Raw genomic sequence first — 26,023 nt, 5'->3', positions numbered from 1 at the left:
AGGTTGTCAGCCTTCCTCCCTTGATTTAAACCGCACTGCTGACCACAGGTACCACTTGAGAGACTGGTCTTACCTTTCGGCAAAAAACCCTGTTCTAACTTTAGGCTAGGTGGCTTCACAGGCCTCACCAGGGGGTTGTGCAAAGATCACTCTAACACATAACATAACGCTACTTGAATATTTCATTACATTTACAAAGGAGTGGTCCTTGACCAACCTGCTGCTGCAGCTCTTCCCTCCGTTTCCGTACTTCTTCCAGAGCTTTGGCTATTTCAACGCTGACCGTTTCTCTGCTACTCAGCTCTTCCTGCAATCCACAGGAGCAAAATGGGAATTATGGAAACACAGTATCTCAAAGGTGGACAGATTATAGATGTATACAGTGCTCTAAACCCAGCAGTGCTTTCACACATACTCAACCTTCTCTACTAAAATCCTCAAACATTATGTCATAGATTAATTCTGAACAAAAGCAGTACATTGTTGAATTTACAGTCTGCCCTTGGGGAGGAGACGGATAGTAAGCATGCTTAATTACATTTACAGATTATTGCAGGTGAGGAGAATTTCGAAGGACATTCAGGGTTGCAATGAAAAAAAATCTACAAGCTCAGACGAAAATGACTCAAATGGTTTGCCAAGATTTATGTTAAACTAATGTTATCCAGGATGCAAGTCATTCACAAGTGTGTCAGAGGGATGTCCAGTACTTGGACAATACACATTTTAGCAGAAATAAATATTGCATAAGAGCAGCAATGATTCAGAAGAATGTCACTTCTTTCTAAAGCACTGTTGTAAATAAATACATTTAACATGTCACTTCTCCTATAAATCACAGTGTGTGTTAAACCACCCCTCAGAACATGGTTGTTAACGTTAGGCACAATCTGTGTTTGTCATCTGTTAGGTAAGAATTGGTACAGTCACACTGTGTGAGACTACACAAGACTTATCTGCTTGGTATTAGGTAACCCACCTTTTGTTATAGGTCTGTACTACACAAGTTGGTAGTGTGACTGAGCAGCCAGGCTTATCTGAAGAGGGGTAAATGTGAGTTGTACAAAGGAAAGCTGTAAATACAAGTAGTCAAGTAACACTTACACTCAAGGTTTCAGTTTTAAATACTTATTTATTTAACATCAGTTTTAAATAAGCATTCTTTAAAAAGACAAACGGTTGTAACAATACAATTAAACTTTGAAATTACTTTTCAGAATTAAATAAAGCTAGTGGATAATCTTTGGATATGCTTCATACACTTTTCCTACACCCTGAGGTGACTTCAATCACAAGGTGAGTATTTGCATTTATATATCACACCAATGCTTTCGTAAATTCAGAGTTGCAGAAAGAAAGGGTTAAAGGAAGTAAACAAGGTTAGAACAGTTTCTCAAAACATGTGAGGACAACTTTTTCTAAGGTGAACTGCCTCAGTAGAATCTAGATGGGTCTACATCCTGTATTAGGAACTATTGTTTCTTAGTTAAACTGCCATAGCCGAATATAGATGTGTTTTTACCCTGTATTAGGAACTATTGCTACATAGGTTAACTGCCAAAACTGAATTTAGATGCGTTCTTATCAGCATTCCTGACTTGCTGATACCTAGACACCACTGTCTTAGTTTAACGCAAATGTGCTACAATTTGCATGCTATCTGCCAGTAGCTAAAGTACTGCACTTTTACTTTGTATATTCCCATAATGCATTTCCCATTTCTCTACACTGCTCTACTTAGATCCATACTACTCATCATAAATTCAGATCCATCTACCTTGCTCCCTAACTTGATCCTACATATGCCAATGTTCAACCCCTACAAACCAACTGACATGATTAACATTCCTTGCACTGTTACACAAAGGAACCTAAAACTCCGTGCCAGACTCCCAAGACTCTATGACCCCTTACCCAAACCACTGCCTAGTAATGGTAGGGCCAACCCTAGCCGTACTAGCCCCTCTCAACACCCTCTTCAACTTAACAGCAGACTCTTCCGAGAGCCTATCTCCACCCAGAAAGATACCCTCAAAATTAAGTCACCACCGGCGAAACCAGCACAACCTGGAATTAAGGGTGCACTCATAAACGCGCGCTCTATGGTAGCCCATGCAACTGATCTAGCTGACATACTGTACAACGAAGATTTAGACTTCCTAGCCATTACTGAATCTTGGCTTCACCCAGCAGCTGGACCTGCAATTATGCTAGCCTTACCTGATGATTACACATTACTAAGACTCGACCGTACTACTACCAGAGGTGGAGGTCTTGCTATAATAGCCAAATCTAAACTCACTCTGAATTGCTCTCCACCCACTATCTTAGGATCTTGTGACTCCCTAACCGCCAAATTAACGCTATCCAAGACACAATCTATATCCATCCACCTTATATACCGACCTCCAGGCCCCTTAGGGTCCTTTGAGGAAGACCTCACTAACATCATCTCGAACAATCTTAAGAACGCATCCCAAAGCATCCTACTAGGTGAATTTAACCTTGGACTTAATGACCCTACCGATGCCAATGCCACACTAATCAACAACACATTAGAGGAATGAGGCTTTATCCAGAAGATCACAGAGTCTACCCATATTAAAGGTAGAACTCTTGATTGGCTAGCTATGCACAATTGTCCTATCCTGGTCTCTTCTATATTACCACAGCCTTGGACTGACCACCACCTGATTACGTTCTCACTAGAGGCACGACCAGCACAAGCTATCAGCATAGCCCCAGCTGCCCAGACTAGAAACAAAAGAAATATCACCCTTGAAAGCCTCATTCCTTTGATCTTACCGACCTTGAATGCTATTCGCGACCACTTGGACCCCTCCATCATGGTAGATTTGTATAATAAAGTTATGCTCTCCTCCCTTGACATCATTGCACCTTTAAAGCTGAGATAGAGCAAACCTCTCAAACATGTTAACACCTGGTTCTCCCCCCATCTTAAACTCCTCAGACAGGAGAAACGACGCTGCGAAAAAGTTTGGAGATCACACCCTACTGAAGGTAACAAGAATAACTTGAACACACTAGCCACCCAGTACAAAAAATAAATTATTCAGGCCAAACAAATGTCCTATAACTGCCGAATTTCACTTGCCAAATCTAATACCAAGGAGTTCTTTACTATTCTGAAAGAGGTAGAATCTCCTGTACAAACGCCTGACTCCTGCCTTAAAGATAAAAATTGGTGCGCAAGCATTCAAAATGCCTTAGCTAATAAAATCACGTCCTTGCAAACTAAGATAAAAAATAAAAAAGACTCACTTCTCCCAACTATCAAAATGAGTATCACCAGTTCAACAACGGAACTTCCGACCCAGCCACCCTCCACTACTCCCATTCCCCAGTTCAACTTCCATAAAGTCACTACCAAAGAGGTTGAAAAGGTTATCCTCACACTCAAACCTTCAAACTGCCAGGGAGACCTGTGTCCTGCACAATTGATAAAGGATACGGGGCGTGAACTTGCACCTTTCATTACCAAATTAATAAATGCCTCCTTCACCACCAATACTATCCCCAATAACCTGAAACAAGCGTGGGTCCTCCCCCTCCTTAAAAAACCTAGCCTAGATCCCGCGACTCCTACGAACTACCGCCCTATTACTACAGTACCATTCTTACTTAACATCCTTGACAAAATAGCATATCAACAAATTCAATATTACCTCGAACACTTTCATCTTCTAGGAGTCCGTCAGTCCGGCTTCAGGCCACGGCACGGCACCGAAACCGCTCTCCTGGACCTCAAGACCCAGATAGACGAGCTGAGAGACAAGGGAAAGACTGCATTACTGCTACTTCTTGATCTCTCAGCCGCCTTTGACTTAGTTGACCATGAGATTCTCTGCAATCACCTACAATCAGCAGCCCACTTCTCTCGAGAGGCAACCGACTGGATCCAATCCTGTTTCAAAAACCGCACTATGAGAGTATTCTCCCCTTTAGCAGCTGCCGACCCCACACCTATTACCTGTGGCGTACCCCAAGGCTCCTGTGTCCCCCCCACCTTGTACAACATCTTTACAAAGCCCCTTTTCGACGATCTGGATGGTCTGGGTATCACCTACACTAATTTTGCGGATGATACCCAGATCCTCATCCCGCTGACGGGGGACTACGACAAGGATTTGGCCTTTGTAAATGGAGTGTACCTCATCATTCAGGCATGGATGGCCACACATGGTCTATGCCTGAATGATGACAAAACAGAACTCCTCATTCTCGGAACCTCCTCTAACCTTACCAAACTAGGCCCAAATTACTCCTCCCTTGTAATCGACAACAACAAGATTACAGTAGCCAAAGAGGTCAAAACTCTTGGCTTCTACCTAGACTCGACGCTCACCTTCTCAAAACAAGTAAATGCTATGGCATCCGCATGCATGCAAACTTATTAGAGCAGCCAAACCCTTCCTCTCATCGTCCAACTGCATTACACTAGCCAGAGCATTAATATTGTCCAAATTGGATTATTGCAATGCCTTATATGTAGGTTGCAATAAATATATCACCAATAAAATCCAAATCCTCCAAAATAATGCTCTAAGAGCCGCCTTGAGCATCCCGAAAAAAGCACATATCTCGGATACTAGAAGATCTGTCAACTGGCTGTCTACCAAAGACAACATTTTCCTCAAATCTGTGTCCTTGACGCATAAGTGCCTCCACCAGGCAGCCCCTCAATACCTAATAACTAGATTTACCAGACCTATCTCCTCCCGACCATCCAGAAAGGCCAATTCCAACTTCCTCCTTGTGCCCAGATTCAAACGGATGATGTCTGGGGGGAATAGTTTCCCCGTCAAAGCAGCTCAATGTTGGAACTCACTACCTCCATCACTCAGGGATGACCTGCCGTACCTACAATTTAGGTCCATGACTATCCACGGGCTCAAGGAACATGATTTTTAATACACTACTAGGCCGTGCCTTACCACAAATCCTACAAATCCCGTACACTAATGCTTACCTCGGCCTAATAGAGGCTACTTGTTTGATTACCTGTATATATTGTATACCTTGTGTGTGTGTTACTTGATTGTCCATTAATGTCAAGGTGCTTCAAGCAATGTAAACTCTGCTGGACCTACCTCTGTTGCTACGTAACTAAGTTTTTAAAATCCTCTTGTCACTTTTTGCGCCTTGTTACCCTTTGGGTTAGGTGCGCACTATAAATAAACAAACAAACAAACAACTGTATCCTCCAATGAAGTCTAGATAAGCCTATCCCAGCAGTAACTGTTTACAACAAGCTACAACCTAGGAGGGACAAGCAATATCAAAGTCAATGGATTTGGAAGAGTGCCTTTAGGGATCCAGGACAGCCAAAGTCATTTTGACAATGATTCGAATGCACTTCTTGGATAAATGTCTCGCACAAATTTGGAGAGTTCAGCATAGGGAAACATGCCGTTAAGCCTGTGCAAAGGGAGTTGAAATCAACTCGAAAAGTTAAGCAGGTGAAAGTCTCAAGTGAGACCAAACGACGTAAGGCGGGAAGGTTAAGTAACCCCAAACCTGAAAAAGTACCTTTAGTTAGAAGAAAGGAGTCCTGCTGGATTTCGACTTGCTACAGCCAAGCAGGTCCTGGTTGCTGAGCCTCAGTTGTGGGAACAAGAGGGAGGACGTCTGGAGGGCTCCTGCGGCAGTACTCAAGACCGTCTTCGGCAGCTACAGGTTTTCTTTGGGTCAGCAGCACTTTGCGGTTTCAGCGCTTAGCAAATAGCACTGATGTGGAACAACGAACACCGGTTGGAATTTCCGTGCTCCCTCGGTCCTGCACTCTGGTGAGGGGACTCTGGATCTGGAGGGTCCTGAGGACTAGACTATGGACACTCGACCCCTGGCATTGGGCTTCTTCAGCAAAGGAAAGGCATAGAAAGTCGGGGATGGTGCACAAGGGGAGTATATCTCGGGGTTAGTTGGTCCCGCTAACCCAAGGGGAGAAGTCGTTCCATCCGGAGCTTTTCTGCCAAGGTTGCAAAGGAGGGGACAAGGGGTGTACAGACCTATATGAAATCTTCTATCATAAATCTTAAGGAGATTGAAATTTTACAATTTTCAAATTAACATAAGACATATATTTGTCAAGTTTCACTCTAAATCATTTCTGGTGCAGAATGGCTTGGGTCACAAGGCCACTTGGGACAGGCAAGAACAATGGAGAACAGGATCGTGTGTTGCCACATGGTGGCCCTACGATGCACTCCTAAGGGGACAACAGTCCCAGTGATTGTCGATACAGTTTATTGCATGGGTCACCCTCAATCAGGGAATCCAAATCCCATACATAGACTTCAATAGTGTTGTTTAATCTTAATCGAAAAGCATGTAAACTCAATGTCACAGGTTCAGCCTATCAGATATCCACATTGTAGTTATGGAATCAAATGTAGTGTTTCAAGTTCAACAGTTCAAAATATAAAGATTCAGAAATCAGATTTGGTTGATGATTGACCTCATTTATCACATCAAAATCAGAAAGACAACAAAATGGATAACTATCATCCTGTTATGTAGCACAGGCACAATAGTCACTTACACTTCAGTATGGTAAGTATTATGAACAACATCATATGTACAAAATTGGGAACACTCCAGTGTGTCCAGAAGGACAGGATGTGAGGAAGGGTCAGACTCCAAAAAAACCAGTAAAAACACAAAATCAAAATTGGGTAAAAATACATGAGAGAGGGAGAAAAGGGTCCCACTCATTCAGGGGTTAAATTTAAAAAGTCCTAAATCAAGCAAAAGAGCTGGGGGTCTCTAAGGTTGAAGGGAATTAGCAGATGAATTAAAATCCTCCCTATCATCATTCATAGTCCATGTCTCAGAAGGACATTCATCTCTTCACTGCCTCAAAGTAAAATGATATTCTTTAGTTATGTGCATGCTGCCTGACTGAATTCTGGCACTAAATGCATAGGAGAGATTTTCGTTAAGCTCCATTTCTATGGCCCAGATAAATCACCCTAACCAGATTACAGGCTGTTTCGTAGGAGTTCCTGACTCTTCGACCAGTAGAATGAACAGAGAAGTCAAGGCAGCCTTCCAGAAGAAATGAGCTGGATTAAAGGTACAATATGTACTTTTGATTATCACACAATAAGCAATGGTCCACACAAAATATCTGTACAAACGTATTCTTGATTTTAATGTTGTGCATAGGATATTACTACAATATAGGTAGGTAAACACTAAAATAAATGTGCACAATATGCTAAAGAAAGTGGTCTGTGTTGAGAAATATCTCTCTTTTAGGCAACCTTCCCTCCATATTCTATGGACCCCAACACGTTTTGCTTTTGTTTTCCACCTTGTCCTGACCTTTTACAGAGAAGTGAAGCATTCAGCTTCAGTTCACTGGCCTTTCTGCTCATTTGTCATGGGGCAATTGACTAGTCCTTCAGACTGACAGTACTGGGTAACAATGTTTCCCTTTTGTCTTTTGACATCTTACCTGTTTGGCTAACCTTTTCATATTGACACAGCATCTTCCAAGGTAGTGCAACAGGGATATTTTTGTATGACACTAGACCTTTACCAAAGGGATTTTTGGTTACCTTGAAACGTGCCTACAGACAAGCGGGGGGCAGCAGTTACATTTTTACTATATTTCTTGAGTGTCCATTTGCGTTTACCACGTTTGGCTACTAACAGCGGCTAGTGTCCTAAGGCTTGTTCTATGCCAATTTTGTTCTTTGGCCTTCTTCCTGCCTTCTCAGGTCAGGAACTCCCTAATGGTTGTGCATTTGCCCGGGAATGCAGTTTATTTGCGGGCTAGTACATGCCCTGTGTGTATGGACACAGGAAGTAGCCTGTGACTGTCTTATCCCAATCCACAAACTCGTGCCAGTGAGTAACATGCATGCATGAGTCAACCCCACAGTGTTCCCTGACTGAACCACTGCTGGTGTGCATGAGTGGTGCAGAACCCTGCTGTTGGAGGGCTGAGTTTGACCACTCACCTGAATTTAGGATAAGAAGAGCAGTCCTACAGCCATTTCAGCGGATCAGCAGAGGAGCCCTTTAATTTCAGTGCAGTATAACTCTTAATATTAAAGACATTGCATGTATAGTTCCCATTTACATCTCCATCATAAAGATTGCCTTTCTTATTCCTGTACATGATCACCCTTTCCATTAAAGACATTCACTGCAAATCCTCCAACCAAGCAGTGGCAGAAGGCATTTGTTCACTTTTCCATTCTTGTAGTATAGTTTTCTTCGCAGACAGTGACGAATCCTGAAGAGGGTTGTCAACAGAGCTAGCTCAAGGGGCGATGAAATGTAAAGTGTCATGTAAATTACATGACACTTTAGATTGTGCGAGCTGGCGGCGCCCTTTATCTGCAGCACGCGGATGTAAAGTGTCAGTCAGTGACTTTCTATTCACTAACGTATACGAAAGTCAAGAAACAACTAAGAGAAAGGGGCATCTATTATGCCATGCTGTTCCTGGCCAAGCTGCGGATAGAACATGAGGGCCGAGCAATCTTTTTCCATACCCGGGAAGAGGCCATTGCTTTTCTGGAACTACAGCCGAGGAATCCCCGGCAACGAGGGAACAATGGGTGAAAACATGCCTGGTGATGTATATCCTTCAGTACTGCATGACACTTGAGACAAATGAGGACACGCTCTGAGGCAGTCGGGATGCAACCGCAAGATAATGGAGGTGTGGTGGATGGCTGGACTCCAGGCTATCCTCCATGCTGAGGCTCAATGCGTTTCAACCGTAACTAATGGCGCCACTTAAATATATCACCTGGAATGTCAGGGGGTTCAATTGCCGTCCAAAAGCCAGAAAGTCCTACTGTATATGCAGCACCACCAGGTGGGAATTGCCTTTTTACATGAGACCTATTTAACATCAGAGTCTAAATTTGGGAGAAGTTGGGGCTGCCATAGATACTTCTCATCTCACTCTTCGTATGCAAGAGGGGTAAGCACTCTCATCCATAATTGTCAGGTTCTTCCAGACTAATGTAGTTAAAGATCGGGAGGGCAGGGGTCTTGTGGTGCAGGGCATTATACAAGGGAGACAATACACCCTAGTTAACTACTATGGCCAGAATCAGGACTCAATAGAAACTCTGGACTGGATTGAACTGCAGCTGGGGAGGCTTCCGCCTGGGGAGAAAGTTTGGGCCGGGGACTTCAACGCGGTTATGGACCCAACACGTGACCGAACAGGGAACACTCACCGCTCAGAGGGCAGGGGAACTAGCACGTTACAGAGCATGGGCTTAACGTGGGAGATTGAGGATGTACGGAGGATCGACATCAAAAGAGCCAAAGCAGGAGGGACCTGCTTCACTTTTCTTCCTCCGAAGCACCGGAACACCCTCCCCGCTACCCTACAAAACAAAACATCCTATTTAGCATTCCGCAAATCGCTCAAAACCAAGCTCTTCAACTAGCTCACTAGTACTCTAGCCCACTCACCATGCATCCGTGACGATGTCTCCTACCGCCTCCAGCTGCTTTATTTTTCTGTGCCACCTCTTTTATTGCTCACCTGTCTCGCAAAAGATTCAATGTAACCAAGAACCGCAGACGGGTGCCCTTGTCTTTCTGCTTTGTAACTAAGTAAGCACTGCTGTAACAGCGCCACAATGCCACAGAGGCACTTTGGCACTTTATAAATTAAAAAAATGTATCCTCTTTTTACATCGTGACACACAGCACCTTCAGTGTAGTGACATAGGGAAGTCTTTCAGATTTCCCAAAGGTTTACATATGTTCTCTTGGTTGAACTACTGGTTCCAAGAGCAGTTAAGTGAAATTGACTTTACTTACCTTTTGTAACTTTGTAGACCCAGCACACACTATCTTACATAGAGTGCTGGAGGGGTTACTTAGTATGCCCTTTGTCTACTTTCTCATGTAGCATGTTTATGTTACCCTTTCTACAATTACTGGCTGGTGGCAGTGGTTTACTTTTCCCTACCATTTTGTGTTATTACTGCGGGCTGCAATTGCAGCTGCAGTACAGCACCCATAGGTGGCAAAAAATGGCCCTGGTTGTCCTTTTTTGCCATTTCTTGTTGTAAAGGTCCTTCTTGAGATTTACTCTGCACGCCAAACCAGGTTTGGTCCCTTTGTTAGTTATGTCTTTGGCAGGGTTGACTGCTGAAGCGGCCTTTGGCTCCAGCGTGTCGGCAGGGCAGGAAGCGGGGAAGGTTCCTGAAACTCCCCGTGCTTAGTTTCCTTGGTTACAGGAATGCACCCAAAGGTGACTGGCTGGCTGGCTATCCTTGGAGGACAGCCGTCCTGCTGTGTGAGTGACAGCTAGGCTGCAAATGAATGGGAAGGGTTAAAAGGGCATAAAAGGTTAGGTCTTTTAGGGTTTATAGAGAAAATGCTGACTGCAAAAATGTAGAAAATAAAATGAAAATTCTTTTTTTCGAATGTTTTTTTTTTAATGGGGGGTTTTTAATGGGGGGTTTCCCCATCCCCCTGTTTATTTTTACTAGGTAGACCCCAAAAAAACACACATTAAAAAAAAAACATTTTAATTTTTTTTTTACTTTTTTTTCCAATGGACGAAAGAATCCGAAGAAGAACTTGGAAGAGAAGCTTGCTGCAACTCCTGGACCGTTGGTTTGCCCGGTGAAGCCCTGTTGCAGTGCTGAAGCTCTGAATTCGCCTCGACTAGAGAAGCCCTGCAAAGGACGACTTCTCCCATTCGGTTTGTAGTAGGACCAATCGACCCCAAGATGAACTCATCTGGAAATCTTCTCGGAGTTGGCTGTACTTCCATTGCTGCTGCTGGAACCGAGTGCCAGGGAGAGGAACACCAGAACCTAGTATTCTTTTTAAGTTGGACCCGAGCTCCAGGAAGATCCTCCGGACTCCCTCGAAGCAGGACTAACCAAGCCTGAGCAACCAGAGTGCTGGACCGCAGAAGCAAGGAAAGCCCACAGGGGATCCAAGAACCGCAGTGGTGCTATTCGCGAGAAGCTAAAACCGCAAAGTTCAGCTGATCTGAATTTTGTGCATTGCTGCCGCTGACCTTCAAATCGTAGTGCAGGAGTCCCCAGACATCCTCCCTCTAGTCCGCACGACTGAGGCCCAGGAACAACAGGATCTACCATACTACAACAAGAACAGAAGCCAGCTGGAACTAATTTCTTCAGACCTAAGGTACTGTAAACTAAGGGGTACTTCGCTCCTGCTGTGCAACTTGCTTGCTCACAGTTGAGACTTGCCTTTGTTACCTTTTGCAGAGTTGCTTGCAGCTTTGCCCTTCACAAGCCTCCCAGCTTGTGGCCCAACAGTGATTTCTTTTTCAACAAAAACTCTATAACATTGTGCAAGACTTTTTACTTACCTTCAAGAAGAACTCCAGCTCCCCTAGACTTTGCTCAATTGATATTAGCTGTCCTGGCTCCCTGAAGACTCTAACCTCCGACTTTGTGTTTTGATCTGTCCCTCCAAAAAGTAACACATTGTTTGCTTGTGTAGCTGGGAAAGGGTTGATTTACATTGCATTGGGGGGCTTACAAGTGCTCACCTGTTTGAGAAACGGTTTTAACCATTGCTTTCCCCCTTAACCTTTTAACTCCAAACTCAGTATTGCTCTAAATGTACCAGTGATATATCAATGTCCACAGTGTCCTAGTTATTGAGGTCACCTCAGGGTGTAGGAAGAGTGTGTGCCTTCCGAAATGGGTATCTACTGATTTACTGAAACCGAGAGTGCGTATTTTGAAGTACATTTAAGTGTTACATATTTGCTCCCTTCTAAAGAAGTTCCATAGTAGACCCTGTCAGTCGTGCAGTGACACACTGTTCAGAAATCACATAATCAACCAACTCTGTTACTAGGATACTTTTTCTGAATAGTGGAACACAGATTCAAGGAACAGTATATACCTATAACTACATTCAGGATAACACGGCTATACCAGTTCAGTAAGACCCGGTTGGTGTAATATACAATTACAGTTGCTTTTCATCTCAGTGGAACACAGACTAAGATCAGCAAGAAGACTTTACACTAATTTAGGATTGCACCAGCCAGACCAAGGTCAGCTACACCGAACAACAACTTTGTAAGAATGGCACACAGCTATTCTAGGCAGGTACATGTTATAATATACTATTACAGTTGCTTTTCAGATCAGTGGAACACAGATTGAGGTAAGGAATAACTATTTAACATATTTTAGCATGGTACACAGCTAACTCAAGGTAAGTAAAACCTATATACTTTTAAAAGGAGCTATCTGCAACTTAAAGGTAGGTATATACCTAAGACTGTTTTAGCGTCTGTATAAGAAAGACCAGGGAAAGCAAACCCCAATGTTACACTTTTGAATGACTCAATGTCATTCTGGGTCGATAAAACCTAAGGCAGACATTCTAAACAGGCCATCAGCAAGTCAGGGGAAGCAAGACCCAGTTGGGAAAAACATACACCTATTCTCTGAAAGAAATAGTTAGTGAAGTCAACCACATTACTTTAGGGAAAGAGGCACAACCAATTCACAGGTGAGTAAAACAACCTTACATATACTTTTCAGAATGCCATAATACACATTCAAGGTAAGAACTTTTGAAACGGATCACTCTCAGAGTCACAGTTACCAACAAACTTTCACAAGTTGGTGTACTTTACAAGGCAGAATCCTTTTCTTATCCAGTCCTTACCTATTCTATGGCATAAGTCACTCCGAGGCAGAAGAGGGACTGTAGTGGTCTTGGTGCCAGCTTTAGGCAGGGTGACATATGGTTCAGTTGCAGGCAAAGTCAGAGTTCCTGTGGAAGACTGTTCAAACAAGTAAGTAGTTCACTTTAAAGTTAGAGTCCAGAGACTTCGGAGAAGACACCCCAGAAGGATTCCAGCAGTGGGCCTGGGTGAACTGGATGAGTGGAATCGTAATCACAGAAAACGCCCCAAAAGCTTTATAGAAATCACACAGGCTTAAGGTAAGTAAATAACCCAGACAACACAGTACCTCAGCAGAAGAAGAGTGGCAGCAGGAAGACGTCAGGATCTGCAACCAAAATCCTGGTTGATGGATTCCTTTACCATGAAGACAGGACTTTGGAAGGGAATTTGCAGCAGGGATCAAACTGTGAAGGCTCCAGGTAAGAGTTTCTTTGTGGCTGGATGTAGCTCTGTGGTTTTGCACCCTTTTCAGGAGCCAGAAGACGACTGAATACCGCTAGTCCGATTCTCATCGTTTGCAAGGTCCAGCAATCTGATGAGGGGACTTCTAGGACTCAAATTGTGTCTTTGGAGTTCCAGCAGGATGCCACCAAAGATTCAGCTCGATTCGGAATTCGGAAGACCATGCACTGCACACTGGTTCGAGGTCCCAGGGTATTGGAGTATTGCAGCCCTGCAAGGTTGCAGCACGATGTGGGATGGTCCTCAGGTCGCCTGGAAGGAAGGGCTGCAGCAGACTCTGGTTACACAGCAGACACTCCGGTTGCTGGAAATCGTCTCAGCTGCGCTTTCTGCCTCTTCCTCTTCTTCAGATTCAGGACCAGTGGTCGACTTGTCAGCAGCTTCCAGGTTCAGAGTTTTTATCAGGAATTTTATCTGCATTCCCTCCCTGCATTTTACAGCAAGGGGGTGGTCAGGCTGTCCAATAATGACAGCCAGCCCCCCCACTGGGAGCTTCTTCCTTTCAGGCAAGGTGAAAGAGAAAGGGCTGCAGAGTTCTGGACTCCTCCCTCGCATCCTGCCTTTCCAGACACTCTGGAGCCTGGGCAGGAAATCCACAGGATTCCTGCCAAAGACAAAACAGCCACTGAGGTCGTTCCTGCCTAGAATGGCAGGGGAAGACATCAGAAACAGCAAGCACACAAGAAATGGTAAAAACAAGAATGAGCCCACCATTTTAGCAAAATGGTGGCCCTTCTGTGCTTTACCGAGGCTGAAGGAACATCCTGCGAGTAATGAAGACTAAAAAGTCATACAAGTAATTACACTTCCATCAGCCATTCAAGGAAACTTGCAATTGTTACAAAATGTTACCAGGTACGTACAAAAGGGTATACATTGTATTTATTCCCACAGCGCTGCACATAAGGTGGGGTGTGCTGGCTCAGTATATAAAATGTAAAGGGGGGATGAAAATCCCACTTTACTACTTGGGAAATGTAGTTCAGCCAAGTACATGGAAGAGAAATTCACAGGGGAGCCCATAGGGGCAACCCAGCCTAAGCCCAAACGTTGTAGGAAACTATAACTTCAACCATACACTATGGCAAGACATAAAAAGGTCACCCATAAAAAGAGTAAAAGACTAGGCGAGAGGGGAAAAAGATTCCCCTTCACCTAGGGACCAGGTAAAATGTTACCCAGTCAATGCAAAAAGTTCTGGGGTCAGGAAGATTTATCATAAATATGAAAATCTTACCTAACATTTGTGGGGTGCATTTAAAGGCCCTAGACCGAAATCCCTTTCACCTGAAAGCCGCATTAAAACACTGCACCAACAACGTCTGTGCTGTGCTTTCCCTGTCGCATGAGTGGCAAGCAGTTGAACATTATAATCCAAAAACAGCACTGTGTTGCTTTTATTTCATCTGAATGACAACAAATGATGCACTACAAACAAAAACAGCCCTGTTTTACTTTTAATTCACATGAGGGGCAAGGATTTCAACATTACAACCCGACACAGTTTTTGCTTTCCATTTAATTTGAACAGCAGCCCTTGAAACAATGCAAACGAGCAAAGAAAAACGGCTTGCACATGTCTGAAAAAGAAAAATGGCTTTAGAAAGCCACCGTGAAAGAATAGCTCTGCACGCACAGAAATGGCAGGTCATATGCTGGGGGTGGATAGGGTTGATTAAGTGAGTCACCCAAGGGTGTAGGAAGTGTGTGTGCCATCCCCAAAGGGTATCATCTGATTAGAGAAACTAAGAGTGTGTGTTGAAGTATATTTTAAAGTGTTACATGTTTTTGCTCCCTTCTAAAGGCTTATTCAACTGACAGTTAAACACATTAATAATAGTTTAATCAAGAAACCTTAAGAGTAAGTGTTTATTTGGATACTTGTCATTGTGATTTTTTGTGTGATAACCCTACAGCTCACATTGACCTCTCTTGAGATAAGCCTGGCTGCTCAGTCACTCTACCAACTTGTGCAGTACATGCTTATACCAAAGGTTGGGTTAACTATTGCCAAGAGGACAAGGCTGGTGCAGTCTCCCACAGGGTACTGCATACAATCTTGCCGAACACTCTGCTTCCCCATAGAGCGATGTTGATCTATCTTGTAGTTGGAACCCTGTGCGGCCTTGGGATAGATGTTCATAACCCTCAGAGGGTTGTGTAAACATTTCCCCAACAGCAACAAACATGGTCAAAGACTACAGACATGGTATCCCCTTTTCCTTACTCCCCCCCCTACACACCTTCTGGGTGATACAAAGTAGACAGGACTGCGTTTGACAACAGCTGTGTCCCATGCTTTCTTTAATAGGTACAACGCCAGGCCACAGGACTCAGTCCTGGATTTACAGAGCGGACCCTCCCCTGGGTATACTGTGCTGTACCCAACTAGAATCAAAACAAATGCTGCCTCAACCAGCGGAGTCCACGCAGCCAGCTGTGAAAAGAGGCAAGCACTCAGGGACACTGGTCTCAGGGGGGGCACAATAGATAATCGGGCCCCAAACAAGTCCTAAAATGAGAGCTATTAAGGAAAAGTCTGGTAAAGAAGCCCAGCAAAATAAAAAAAAAGACTCATGTCAGAACCAATTTACTTTGCACTGTCATTTATGAATGAAAAATGGTTAATGCATAAATACCTTCAATCTGCTATGTTCGGCTTCATGCTTTTTTAAAGAATTTTCACATTCATACTTAGTTTCTTTTAGGTCCTCATTTTCCTGTTCAAGCTGGCTCTGAAATAGAAGAAAATATTGTGTAAACAAAGACATTTGTATGCCGCAAAGTAGGATATTCTTGTAAACGATAAGTGCACTGCTGAATGAAGGTTAATTATTCTTACTGAGCTTCTTTACATAGATCACGTTTCCCTATTGGGAGAGGGGAAAACATCTGCTGTGTGATGTTTTAGGTTGTATATGACAACCTGCACTGCTTATTTTCATCTTGAGGTCTTGATCATGTAGATCTATAGGAAAGGGCAAAAACAAAGAGGTGATGGCTGGAAGGTTTAGAATGAATCTTGACCTCTGGCATTGCTTCGGGCAACCCTCCAGACCATCTTTCTTTGCGTGCCAAGCCTTTATAGAAGGGGAAAGACCATATGCAAATCAAACTTGGTCCCAACCCAAGTCCAGCCTGAACAGCTATGTCACATCCCCTCTGCACGAGACCACAAGCATCCACAAACATGTTTCGGACTTGTTGGGCCTCATCGGTGAGGTGTAGCTTGGGTTTCTAGGCCCAGCAGGCACGGGACCCACGTCCGGGCATACCCGTCTGACCCGGGGTAACAAAGCAAAAACAAAGAGGTGATGGCTTTAAGGTTTATAATGAATTTTAACCTCTGGCATTGCTCTGGGCAACCCTCCAGACCATTGTGCTTGGCCTGCCAAGCATTACAGAAGGGGAAAGACCATATGCAAATCAGGCTTGGTTGCAGACGTGGGTCCCTTGCTAGCTGCGTCATGGGGAACCAAGCTGCACCTCACTGAGGAGGCCCAACAAGGCCGAAACATGTCTCGTGTTGCTTGTGTTTCCCTGCAGAGGGGATCTGGCCTAATAGTTTGGGCTGGGCTGCTACCATTGGTGGCAGTACCCGACTGGTTTGCATATGGCTGGACCCCTTTTGCAATGGTGCAGAAAAGCTAAAAAGAAAACAATGGCGTGAAGGTTGCCCAGAGCAATGCCAGTGATTCAGATTCATTCAAAACCTTACACCCATCACTTTTGTTGTTATAATGATCTATAGGAGAGGACCAGACCAAAATCTGGCTTTCACTTAAAGCAAACTTTTTAAAAACCAAACTAAAATTGATCAAAGTTTCGAAGTTGCCACTGCATTGGTCACTGTTCAGACACTATCTTGGCAGAGTACCTCAGCTCTCCTTCGGCACCATTATGGACAGTCCATTTTTAGGAATTATGTCGAAATGAGGATCTCTTCAACAGGCCAGTGACACAAACAAATAAAAAGCTTTCGTTATTATGATCCCCACTCCCCACCTGACACATTACCAGAGGACAGCTCTGATCAGTACACTCATCCAGTGTAGAATAATAAAATACCCATTGTGGCACCATTTCAACAGTCACTGTAAGACAACATCAGAACGTACAAAACAGTGGAGCCAAGCTTATTTGTAAGATTTCTTGAAAAATGATGTACCGATGTGCCTGACAGCAGTATGTTATGCTATGCTAAACATTTCCATAAAGTAAAACGTCAAGAGAGTGAAATCATACCATCTCCATTATGGAATTTAAATGTGGTGTTTAAGTTCAACAAATAGTATTGTTAAGGAGTTTTACACAAGTTGCTGTCTGTGGCAGACCTTGGAAAAGCCCACATTAGGTGAACCGGCTTACACTTCTTAGTTTAGGCTTGATAATTCACAAGTACGTACTTTAAAAAAGTAAGACAATATATGATCACTTTAGAGTAGTAACAAATCACTTTGTCCAGCCTATCTTAATGAGTCCAACCCCATTTTATGCGAGTCCCTCAGTGTTCAGCTGGGTCACCGAGCCACCAGGGGCCAGGGGTGGAGCAGGAAAGGCAAAAAAAGCAATATAAAAGGTTCAGTGTGGCAGAGTCCATCAGGGGTCTCTTCCAGTATTGAAAGGCAAGTAAAGTTAGTTTTACAAAAGGCAAGGGAATCAGGGTGTTCCTTGTACGTTTATCACAAGGACCAGTGTCCTAAGGCAGGGATAGAGTACAATGGGTCGTCCACCCCAATGTAACTATGGGAGACCTGCAGGGGTGCGAGACCAAGCTATTTGCAGCCTCCAGGATCACATGATCAAGCACACAACCCACAGTTAAGTTGTACAGGGCTAGGACTGTACCTTAAAGTGAAGAAACAGTTGCTGCAGCACGGTTCCAGCGGTAAGGCAACAGCAGACCCGGTCACTGAAGAAAGGGACTTCAGTGTATCTGGCGACAGCTTTCGTGCAAACGGATGTCCAGCAAAGGATCTTCCCCGTTCTGGCTTGTTGGCGCCTTTTTCAGGTTTGGGGGTTGTCGCTGAGAGTGACTCTTCTCAGTTTCTCGGTCCTCATCTCGGGTATGGGGCCTTTTGGGGAGCTGGATGCCGTCACTGCAGGCTCAGAAGGATGCACACAAAGCTTCAGGCAAAGACGCGCTTCAGGAGACAATGCACAGCCATGCAGCCAAGGTGCCAGGGTACTGAGAATTTTAAGCCGTAGAGGTCGTCGCAGCTCTTCAAGGGATGGCGCAAAAAGCAATTCGTCTTGGGGCTGGTTAGGCCCACCAGTTCATGGGAGGAAGTTGTCTGCGGCGCTTCCCTGTCACTTAGAAGTTATGGCTGGGACAGAGTGGTTAATCAGCAGGCACTGGAAGTTGCTGGTGTCTTAGTCCTGCATTCTTTTTTTTCTGATTCTTCTGTTCCAGTGTTCCACACAGCCGTTTTTAGCTCCAGAACCTCTGGTTTTATGCAGGAAACCTGGCTGAGTCCACCAATCGTATCCCCTACACCATTGAAACTTGAGGATGGATGCAACCAGCCTTCCAATCAGAACTGGTTTCCATCATGCACACAGCAGGAGGTTGACCTCCCCCCCACTTCCTGTTCTGCCAGTCACTCAAAGGGTCCTCGCAGGCTTTCCAAGGGAAGCCCGGTGAAGACAAAGGGGCAAGAGGACCCTCCTCCACCTGGCAGGGTAAAATAAGACATAGGAAAGGTCAGGCCATCTTGTTTAGGGTTTAAAAAAGTACAGCCACCAGTGTGGGCAAATAGTGTCCCTTGTGTCCACTACCAGAGCTGCAAAGGCGGCCTGCGATGAAAGTTCCCAAAATTTTAAGGTACACTGCCACCAACCTAAACAGATAGACCTGTCACAACAAAAGTTACTGGAGATTCGAGAAAATTGGTACATTGGCTCCCCTCAGCGTTCCACATAAGGTGTGAAGTGCTGATTTCTCAAAATAAACCACAGGTACACTCAAAAGTATCCCCCTGCCTTGGTAACTAAGAGTTTGCCAAGTAAAGTAAAAACAATCACATGGAGGCTCTAAGAGACTCCAGCAACACTGCACAGAAAGAGCTGTGTGCTGATTTAGTAAATTGTAAATGCCTTTAAAATTGGAGGAAAGCCGGACTCCACAAAGAAATACAAAAAAGACGTAAAAAGGGTGCCCATGATCAGAGTAAATGAATGAGTGTGTGTTGTGAGGAGTCCGGAATGAAACTTGGACATAAGTTGGTCATGATTTTGGTTAAAGACATTTATTGAAAATAAAAGGGGGTTGGGGAAAATGACCCTCTGACCCTGCTCTAAGAGAAATTTCCCTACCAAAACTAAGGATCTGTCAGTGCCAGAATGTCGAAACAAAAGTGTCCGGTGACCAAAGTTCCATTCTGACCCTCACATTATAAACTTAACTCTAGGGTGAACATGGGAATGTCTTCAACCTTCAGTGGTTTAGAAAAGTGTTCATTAATAAAGAATAAATGGCTCCAACACAAAATGTTCTTCAAGGATAAAAGACCTTGCTACAGAGGGTGGTTCCCTTCCCCTGGATTCGTCTTGCCTCGCTGAGGTTTTCCAACAACAGTTCTTTGGGCCTTTCTTAGCCTCTAACACTTGTACATAATATTGTCTAAGTTTGCAATTTTGTCTCTTGTATACCTGGTATACTTTTCTGCCAGGTGGTGTTGCTCTTTCTCCCTTGGTTAACAAGTCTTTTTCTCAATCCTGTTATTTCTTCTCAGGACTTCTTTGTATCTAATCAGCACAATCCTTTTCCTAGTTCTGATGTTCCTTCTCAGGACATCTTTGGATCTATTCAAAACAATCCTTCAATTGCCTGGTGTACTCTCCTGTCAGGGCTTCTTGTTCTCACAGACTAGTAATTGCCTGGAATACTCTAATGCTGTTAGGAGCGATGAACAAGTTACTCTCTTACCTGGTAACGTTCTTTCGATGGGATGGTCCGACGACGAATTCCATATCTATGACAGGTAATCGCCACAGCTGTGCTGCTTCGGAAAATTTTCGGCGTCTGCGTCCGTGACGTCGATACGCTGTCCTTGAGGGCCTCCGTCGAGCCGATGTCACCGGATGTTATAAGTAGGGCGCACGATGCCCGTAGCCTCAGTTGTAGTTTTTTCCCCAGAACGTGTGGCACCACTCTTCTGCCAGTATGACCAGAGAAAGCCTTGCGGAAACGTTAGTTACAATCGCATAAGAAATTCTGTAGCGGGGCAAGTAGGGAGGGAGCGATATGGAATACGTCGTCGGACCATCCCATCGAAGGAACGTTACCAGGTAAGAGAGTAACTTGTTCTTCGAGGGGATTGGGTCCCCCGACGTATTCCATATCTATGACAGACTCCCAAAGCAGTACCAACGTATGGAGGAGGGAAAGGAATTTAGAAATTTAGAATGGCCAATCAAATTGCAGAGTAAAGGACCACCTTGCCAAAGGCCAGATCCTGCCCATGGATAGAATCTAGGGAGTAGTGTCTTACAAAAGTATGGACCGAAGCCCAAGTGGCTGCTTCACAGATGTTACGAATAGGAACACCCCTCTGCAGTGCAGCAGAGGCAGCCATACCCCTAGTAGAATAGACCCGTAAGCCTACCGCAGGGTCCTTACCCGCCAAGCGGTAACATTCAGAAATTGCCAAGATAATCCATCTAGACAAAGTCTGCTTAGTAACAGCTTGTCCCAAATGCCTCCCAGCGTAACCTATAAAGAGATGATCTTTCACTCGGCCCCGGACATGCGGGAAATGTAGAACCTTAAAGCTCTCCTAGGATCCAACCTATGGAGCCTCTCCTCTTCCTTACCAGGTTGCGGAAGAGGATAAAATGCTGGAAGAATGACTTCTGGCTTAAATGAAATTCCGACACCACTTTCGGAAGAAAGGAGGGACGAACCCTAAGGACAAACCTGTCCTTATGAAACACTGTGAAGGGTGGCTTAACAGAAAGTGCCTGCAACTCACTCACTCTGTGAGCGGAAGTAACCACAACTAACAATACAGTTTTAAGGGTTAACAGTCTCAAAGGACAAGAATATAAAGGCTCAAATGGAGCACCCATTAGGAATTTTAGAACAAGGTTCAAATCCCAACCGGGCACCTGGAAAGGTGACGGTGGAAACACATTAGTAAGCCCTTTCAGAAACTGAGAAATGAAGGGAATTTTGAAATGAGAACACTCCTCAGACGAGCGCTTAAATATGGACAGCGCTGCCAGGTATCCTTTAATGGTACCCACTTGCAAGCACTTGTGGGCTAACGAAAGCAAAAAAGACAGAACCACAGGAATGTCACATGAAAAAGGATCCACATTCTTAACCCTGCACCAGTCGCAGAACTTTCGCCAACAGCAACGGTACAGGGACTTTGTTGCAGGACGTCTGGCCGAAAGCAACACCTCCATCATGTCTTCAGGGAGATCCCAATCCATATACCTCAACCTTTCAGAAGCCAAGCATGACGGTTGAGGGATCTGACCTCTGGATGGAGAACTGACCCCCCTCCCGTGAGAGCAGATCGTCTCGTTAGGGAAGACGGTGTGGAGGGCAGATGGACAAGTCAAGAAGGTCCGGATACTACGTTCTCCGGGCCCATGCTGGAGCAATGAGGATCATCCGGGGACCGAACCTCCGCAACCTCCGCAGCAATTACAGGATGACGGGGACTGGAGGAAACGCATACAGCAGTGGGAAGGACCACTCCACCACAAACGTGTCCCCTAAGGCTCCTCTTGGAGGAAATTCCCGCAAGCAGAGCTTTTCGCACTTCCAGTTGACACTGGAGGCGAAGAGATCCACTTGTGGGCTCCCCCAAAGGGCAAAGATCTCCAGGAGAATCTCCTGAGCCAGCTCCCACTCGTGAGAGATCGCGCTCTGCCTGCTCAGAGCGTCTGCCATCTCGTTTTCGTCTCCGGCCAGATGAACTGCAGAGATCGAAATTTCCTGTTGGATGGCCCGGAACCAGAGCTGCATCGCCTCCCTGCTCAGAGGAAGAGACCCTGCCCCCCCCCCCCTTTTGTTGAGGTAGTGCATGGCCACTGTGTTGTCAGTCAGAATCAGGACATTCTTCCCTCACACAGTCGGCAGAAAAGCCTTCAGAGCCAGTCTGATGACCCTCGGCTCCAACAGATTGATATGGAGTCTGGAAACCGACAGAGACCAACGACCGCTGACTCAACCCGTTGGCATGAACTCCCCATCCCGTGAGGGATGCGTCCGTCACGATCGTCACCTTCGGCCAGGGTAGCCAAAATGGAGCCCCCCCTCATCAGATTACCTTTGACGGCCCACCACAGAAGGTCCTGGGCGACCGAGTGCGGCACCTGAACCGAGTCCGACATCCTGCCGGAGAACTGTGACCACTGCATCTTGAGAGCCCATTGCAGAGATCTCATCCACAACCTTGCCTCAAGCACCAGAATAATGCAGGATGCCATGAGGCCGAGCAACCTCAAGAACTCGAACGCCGGGAGACTCTGGGCATGTCGAAACTTGTGCACCATTTGCTAAATGTGATGAGCCCTCACCTGGGGAGGGAAACACTGCCCCAGGGACGTGTCGAGCACTGCTCCGATGTACTGGAGCCGCTAGGTTGGCGTCAAGTGGGACTTCTTGAAGTTGAGGGAGAAGCCCAACTTGTGAAGGGAGCGGCAGGTGACTGACAGATGATCCAGGAGTTGCTTGGGAGAGCGCGCCCTGATCAACCAATCGTCCAGGTAGGGGTAGATGTGAATTCCCCTCTTTCCTGAGATATGCTGCCACCACCACAAGCTTGGTGAAAACCCTCGGTGCGGAGGTCAATCCGAACGGCAGGACTCAAAACTGAAAGTGCGAGTCGCCAACCGCGTCCTTGAGGTCGAGAGACACTAACCAGTCCTGAAGATGAAGGGCCTGGAGGACTTGAGAGAGAGAGTAACCATCTTCAACTTGTCCTTCCTGAGGAGCTTGTTCAAACCACGCAAGTCCATGATGGGTCTCAATCCTCCGTCTTTCTTCAAAATCAAAAAATAAGGGTAATACCATCCCTTGTTCTTCTCCGCTACAGGCACCAGTGCTATGGCACTTTTCTCCAGCAGGGATTTTATTTCCTGCGCAAGGAGCGGATCCGGATTCTTCAAAGAGAGATTCCCTGGTGGATTGTCGTGAGGCCTCTGCCGGAAAGGAAGACAGTAGCTGTGGGCTATGATCTCCAGAACCCACACATCTGAAGTAATGGCACGCCATTCTACAAGATGCTGCGCCAGCCTTCCCCCAACCGGCGAACCATGGGACATGTCCTCATGACGGAGCTGAAGCGGCTGCGGCATTGCGTGAGGGCAAAGAGGCAACTGCCCGAGCGGCCTTGGCACCTCGAGTACCTTGTTTTCCACCTCTGGTACTCCTACGGTGGCCCCTTTGACTTGCAGCTCCTCTCAATCTACCAAAGGATGAATAATATCGAAAGGAACCTCCCCTCCATTGCTGTCCCCTAGGATGAAAAGGCGGAGGTTGGCGAACTGCAGCGCTCAACGACTTCGCTGCAGCTTTGGAGGTCTGCAACCTCTCAAGGCTCTCGTCAGCCATGCTGCCAAAAAGATGTTCACCATCAAATGGCATGTTGAGAAGCCGGGCTTGTACATCAGGAGCAAACCCTGACTTCCGCAACCACACAAATCGGCGCATTACGGTGCTTGCCGCCATGGACCGGCTGACGCAATCTGCCATGTCCAGACCCGACTGAAAGGATTCACACATGGCATCCTGAACTAGAGCAAGAAAGCCATCCTGTTTCTCCCCTTCAGGAATATGTTCAGCTGCCAAAGAGACACAATTCCACAGAGTATGAGTGAAACGTGCTAAGGCGCACACAGGGTTGGCTGCCTGTAAAGCCATACCCCCTGAAGAAAACACTTTCTTCGCTCAGCCATCAAAACGTTTGTCGTCCCTATCAGGAGGGATTGTAGGGTACGAGGCCTGTTTTGCCGGGGCCATAGCCGGCTGCACCACCAAACTCTCCAGAGTGGGGTGCGTAGTCAAGTAGCTGGGGTCGCTACTGGCTGGACGGTATTTTTTCGGCAAAGACTTGCTCACTGCCGGGAGACTCACCGGAGCAGTCCAAGCCGCTGCCAACCTTCTTTGCAAGGCCATATGGAATGGTAGTACCGGGTCAGTTGGGAGACCTTGGTCAAGGATATCCGTCAGGACATCTTGCAGAAAATCCACTGGGGGTGCAGACCACCCCAAGTATTCCGTCACCCTCGACATAAGGCGCCGGCACGAGGACTCGGCGTGCGTGCCAGGCTCAGGCCTACCAAACTCAACCTCTGGATAGGTGTCCAGACCACTGGCGTCATGCAAAGACTGACGCAGGTGTTCCAGCTGGCTATGACCAGACATGAGTGTCAGGAACCTCATCAGGAACCATACCTTCATCCACCTCAGAGATGTAATCCAGAGGCTGGAATAAATCCCTGGATGAGGGTACAGAAAAAGGCTGAAATACAGGCCTTACTGACTTCTGCAGGGCCTTTCTCAGAGTTTCCACCGGTCTCCGGGGCACCTCCGATTAAGCCTCCTCAAAAGGCATCGAGGGCGTCGACAGAATCTGTGTCGACGTCGAGCGTGGCGCCGAAGGCATCGACACAGGCCTCGGGGGCAGAGCCCCGAGCGTGTCCTTTGACAGCCTGGGTGCCGATGGCGTCAACAGCTTCCTCGGAGGCGGAGCCTCGAGAGAGTCCTTCAGCGGCCTCGGCACCGAAGTCAATGTCTTCTTCGAAGACCTCACAGGCTCCGACGGTCTCGAGGGCATCGAGGACCAGGACCTGGAGCGGACACGGCTAGAGCGATCCACCTTGTCCGACCTGGACCTCGAAGATGCCTGGTTATCGCGACGACCGCTCGAGCCCGAAGGTTTGCGAACAGCGTCTCTAGCACGTTCCCTGCCGGGCGTCTTCCGTCCACGCCGTCGAAACGGAGCCGTGCGACTGAAAAATCGCCATCATCTCCTTACGAAATGAATCCCATTCCGCAGGAGTGGAATGTTTGTTGGGACAAGCAACCCGCCGACGGGCGGAGTCCTCAGACAAGGATGGGGAAGGCGACCGGTGACGGCACTTCCTTGAGTGCTTCAAAGAGACAGAGGAATGGCGGGACCCACTCCGAGACCGAGACCCCCTTGACTTACGCCGATGATGCAGAGAGTCGCCCCTCCAATCGTCAGTCGAAAGCCCAGTGGATTTCGACTTCTGGGGCTTGGACACCTTACTGACAGAAAGCTTCTTCTTACGCTCCTGCAAGGCCTTCGATGTTAACGACTGGCACTCTTCACAATCGTCTGTGGCGTGGTCCTCACCGAGGCACCAGAGGCAGGCGTCGTGCGGGTCCGTCATTGACATCTTGGAACCGCAGTCCCGACACTTCTTGAAAGCCAGCCGCAGGGTAGAAGACGAAGACACCATGGAAATCTTCACAAACGTACAGGTTCGAAGAAACGAAAGAATAGAACTCAGAAGAACCGAGGCGCGCCGAGATCTCCGAAGCAAACACGCTCGCGGAAAAAACAGAACTGAGGCTACGGGCTTCGTGCATCCTACTTATAACATCCGGTGACGTCGGCTCGACGGAGGCCCTCGAGGACAGCGTATCGGCGTCATCGACGCAGGACGCAGACAATTTTCCGAAGCAGCACAGCTGTGGTGATTACCTGTCATAGATATGGAATACGTCGGAGGACCCAATCCACTCGAATTCTCTTTACAGCACCTTTCCTTCCATTACTCTGGACCCCCAAACTTGTTTTTATTTTTTAATCTGACCTACTCTTTCTCAGTAGTGGGAAACATTGTTACTTTGTTGACACTTTTGGTAACTTTTTA

General features: G+C 46.2%; 1 protein-coding gene across 3 annotated transcripts in view; it reads right to left on the bottom strand.

The window, feature by feature from the left end:
* GOLGA1 (golgin A1) overlaps positions 1-26,023 on the bottom strand; it is an 804,100-nt gene that overhangs the window by 165,311 nt on the left and 612,766 nt on the right. For all 3 annotated transcript variants that reach the window (XM_069609438.1, XM_069609440.1, XM_069609439.1), the window contains 2 exons: positions 15,802-15,897; positions 218-307 (listed from right to left, as the gene is read on the bottom strand). In XM_069609438.1, the coding sequence (XP_069465539.1) occupies positions 218-307; positions 15,802-15,897 (186 nt within the window). The remainder of the gene's footprint in view (positions 1-217; positions 308-15,801; positions 15,898-26,023) is intronic.

This window comes from Ambystoma mexicanum, chromosome 8 (assembly GCF_040938575.1).
Source record: "Ambystoma mexicanum isolate Mex_15411 chromosome 8, UKY_AmexF1_1, whole genome shotgun sequence".
NCBI classification, from domain to species: Eukaryota; Metazoa; Chordata; class Amphibia; order Caudata; family Ambystomatidae; genus Ambystoma; species Ambystoma mexicanum.
The sequence above is the reverse complement of the archived record's forward strand: the minus strand, read 5'-3'. Positions and strand labels throughout refer to the sequence as shown.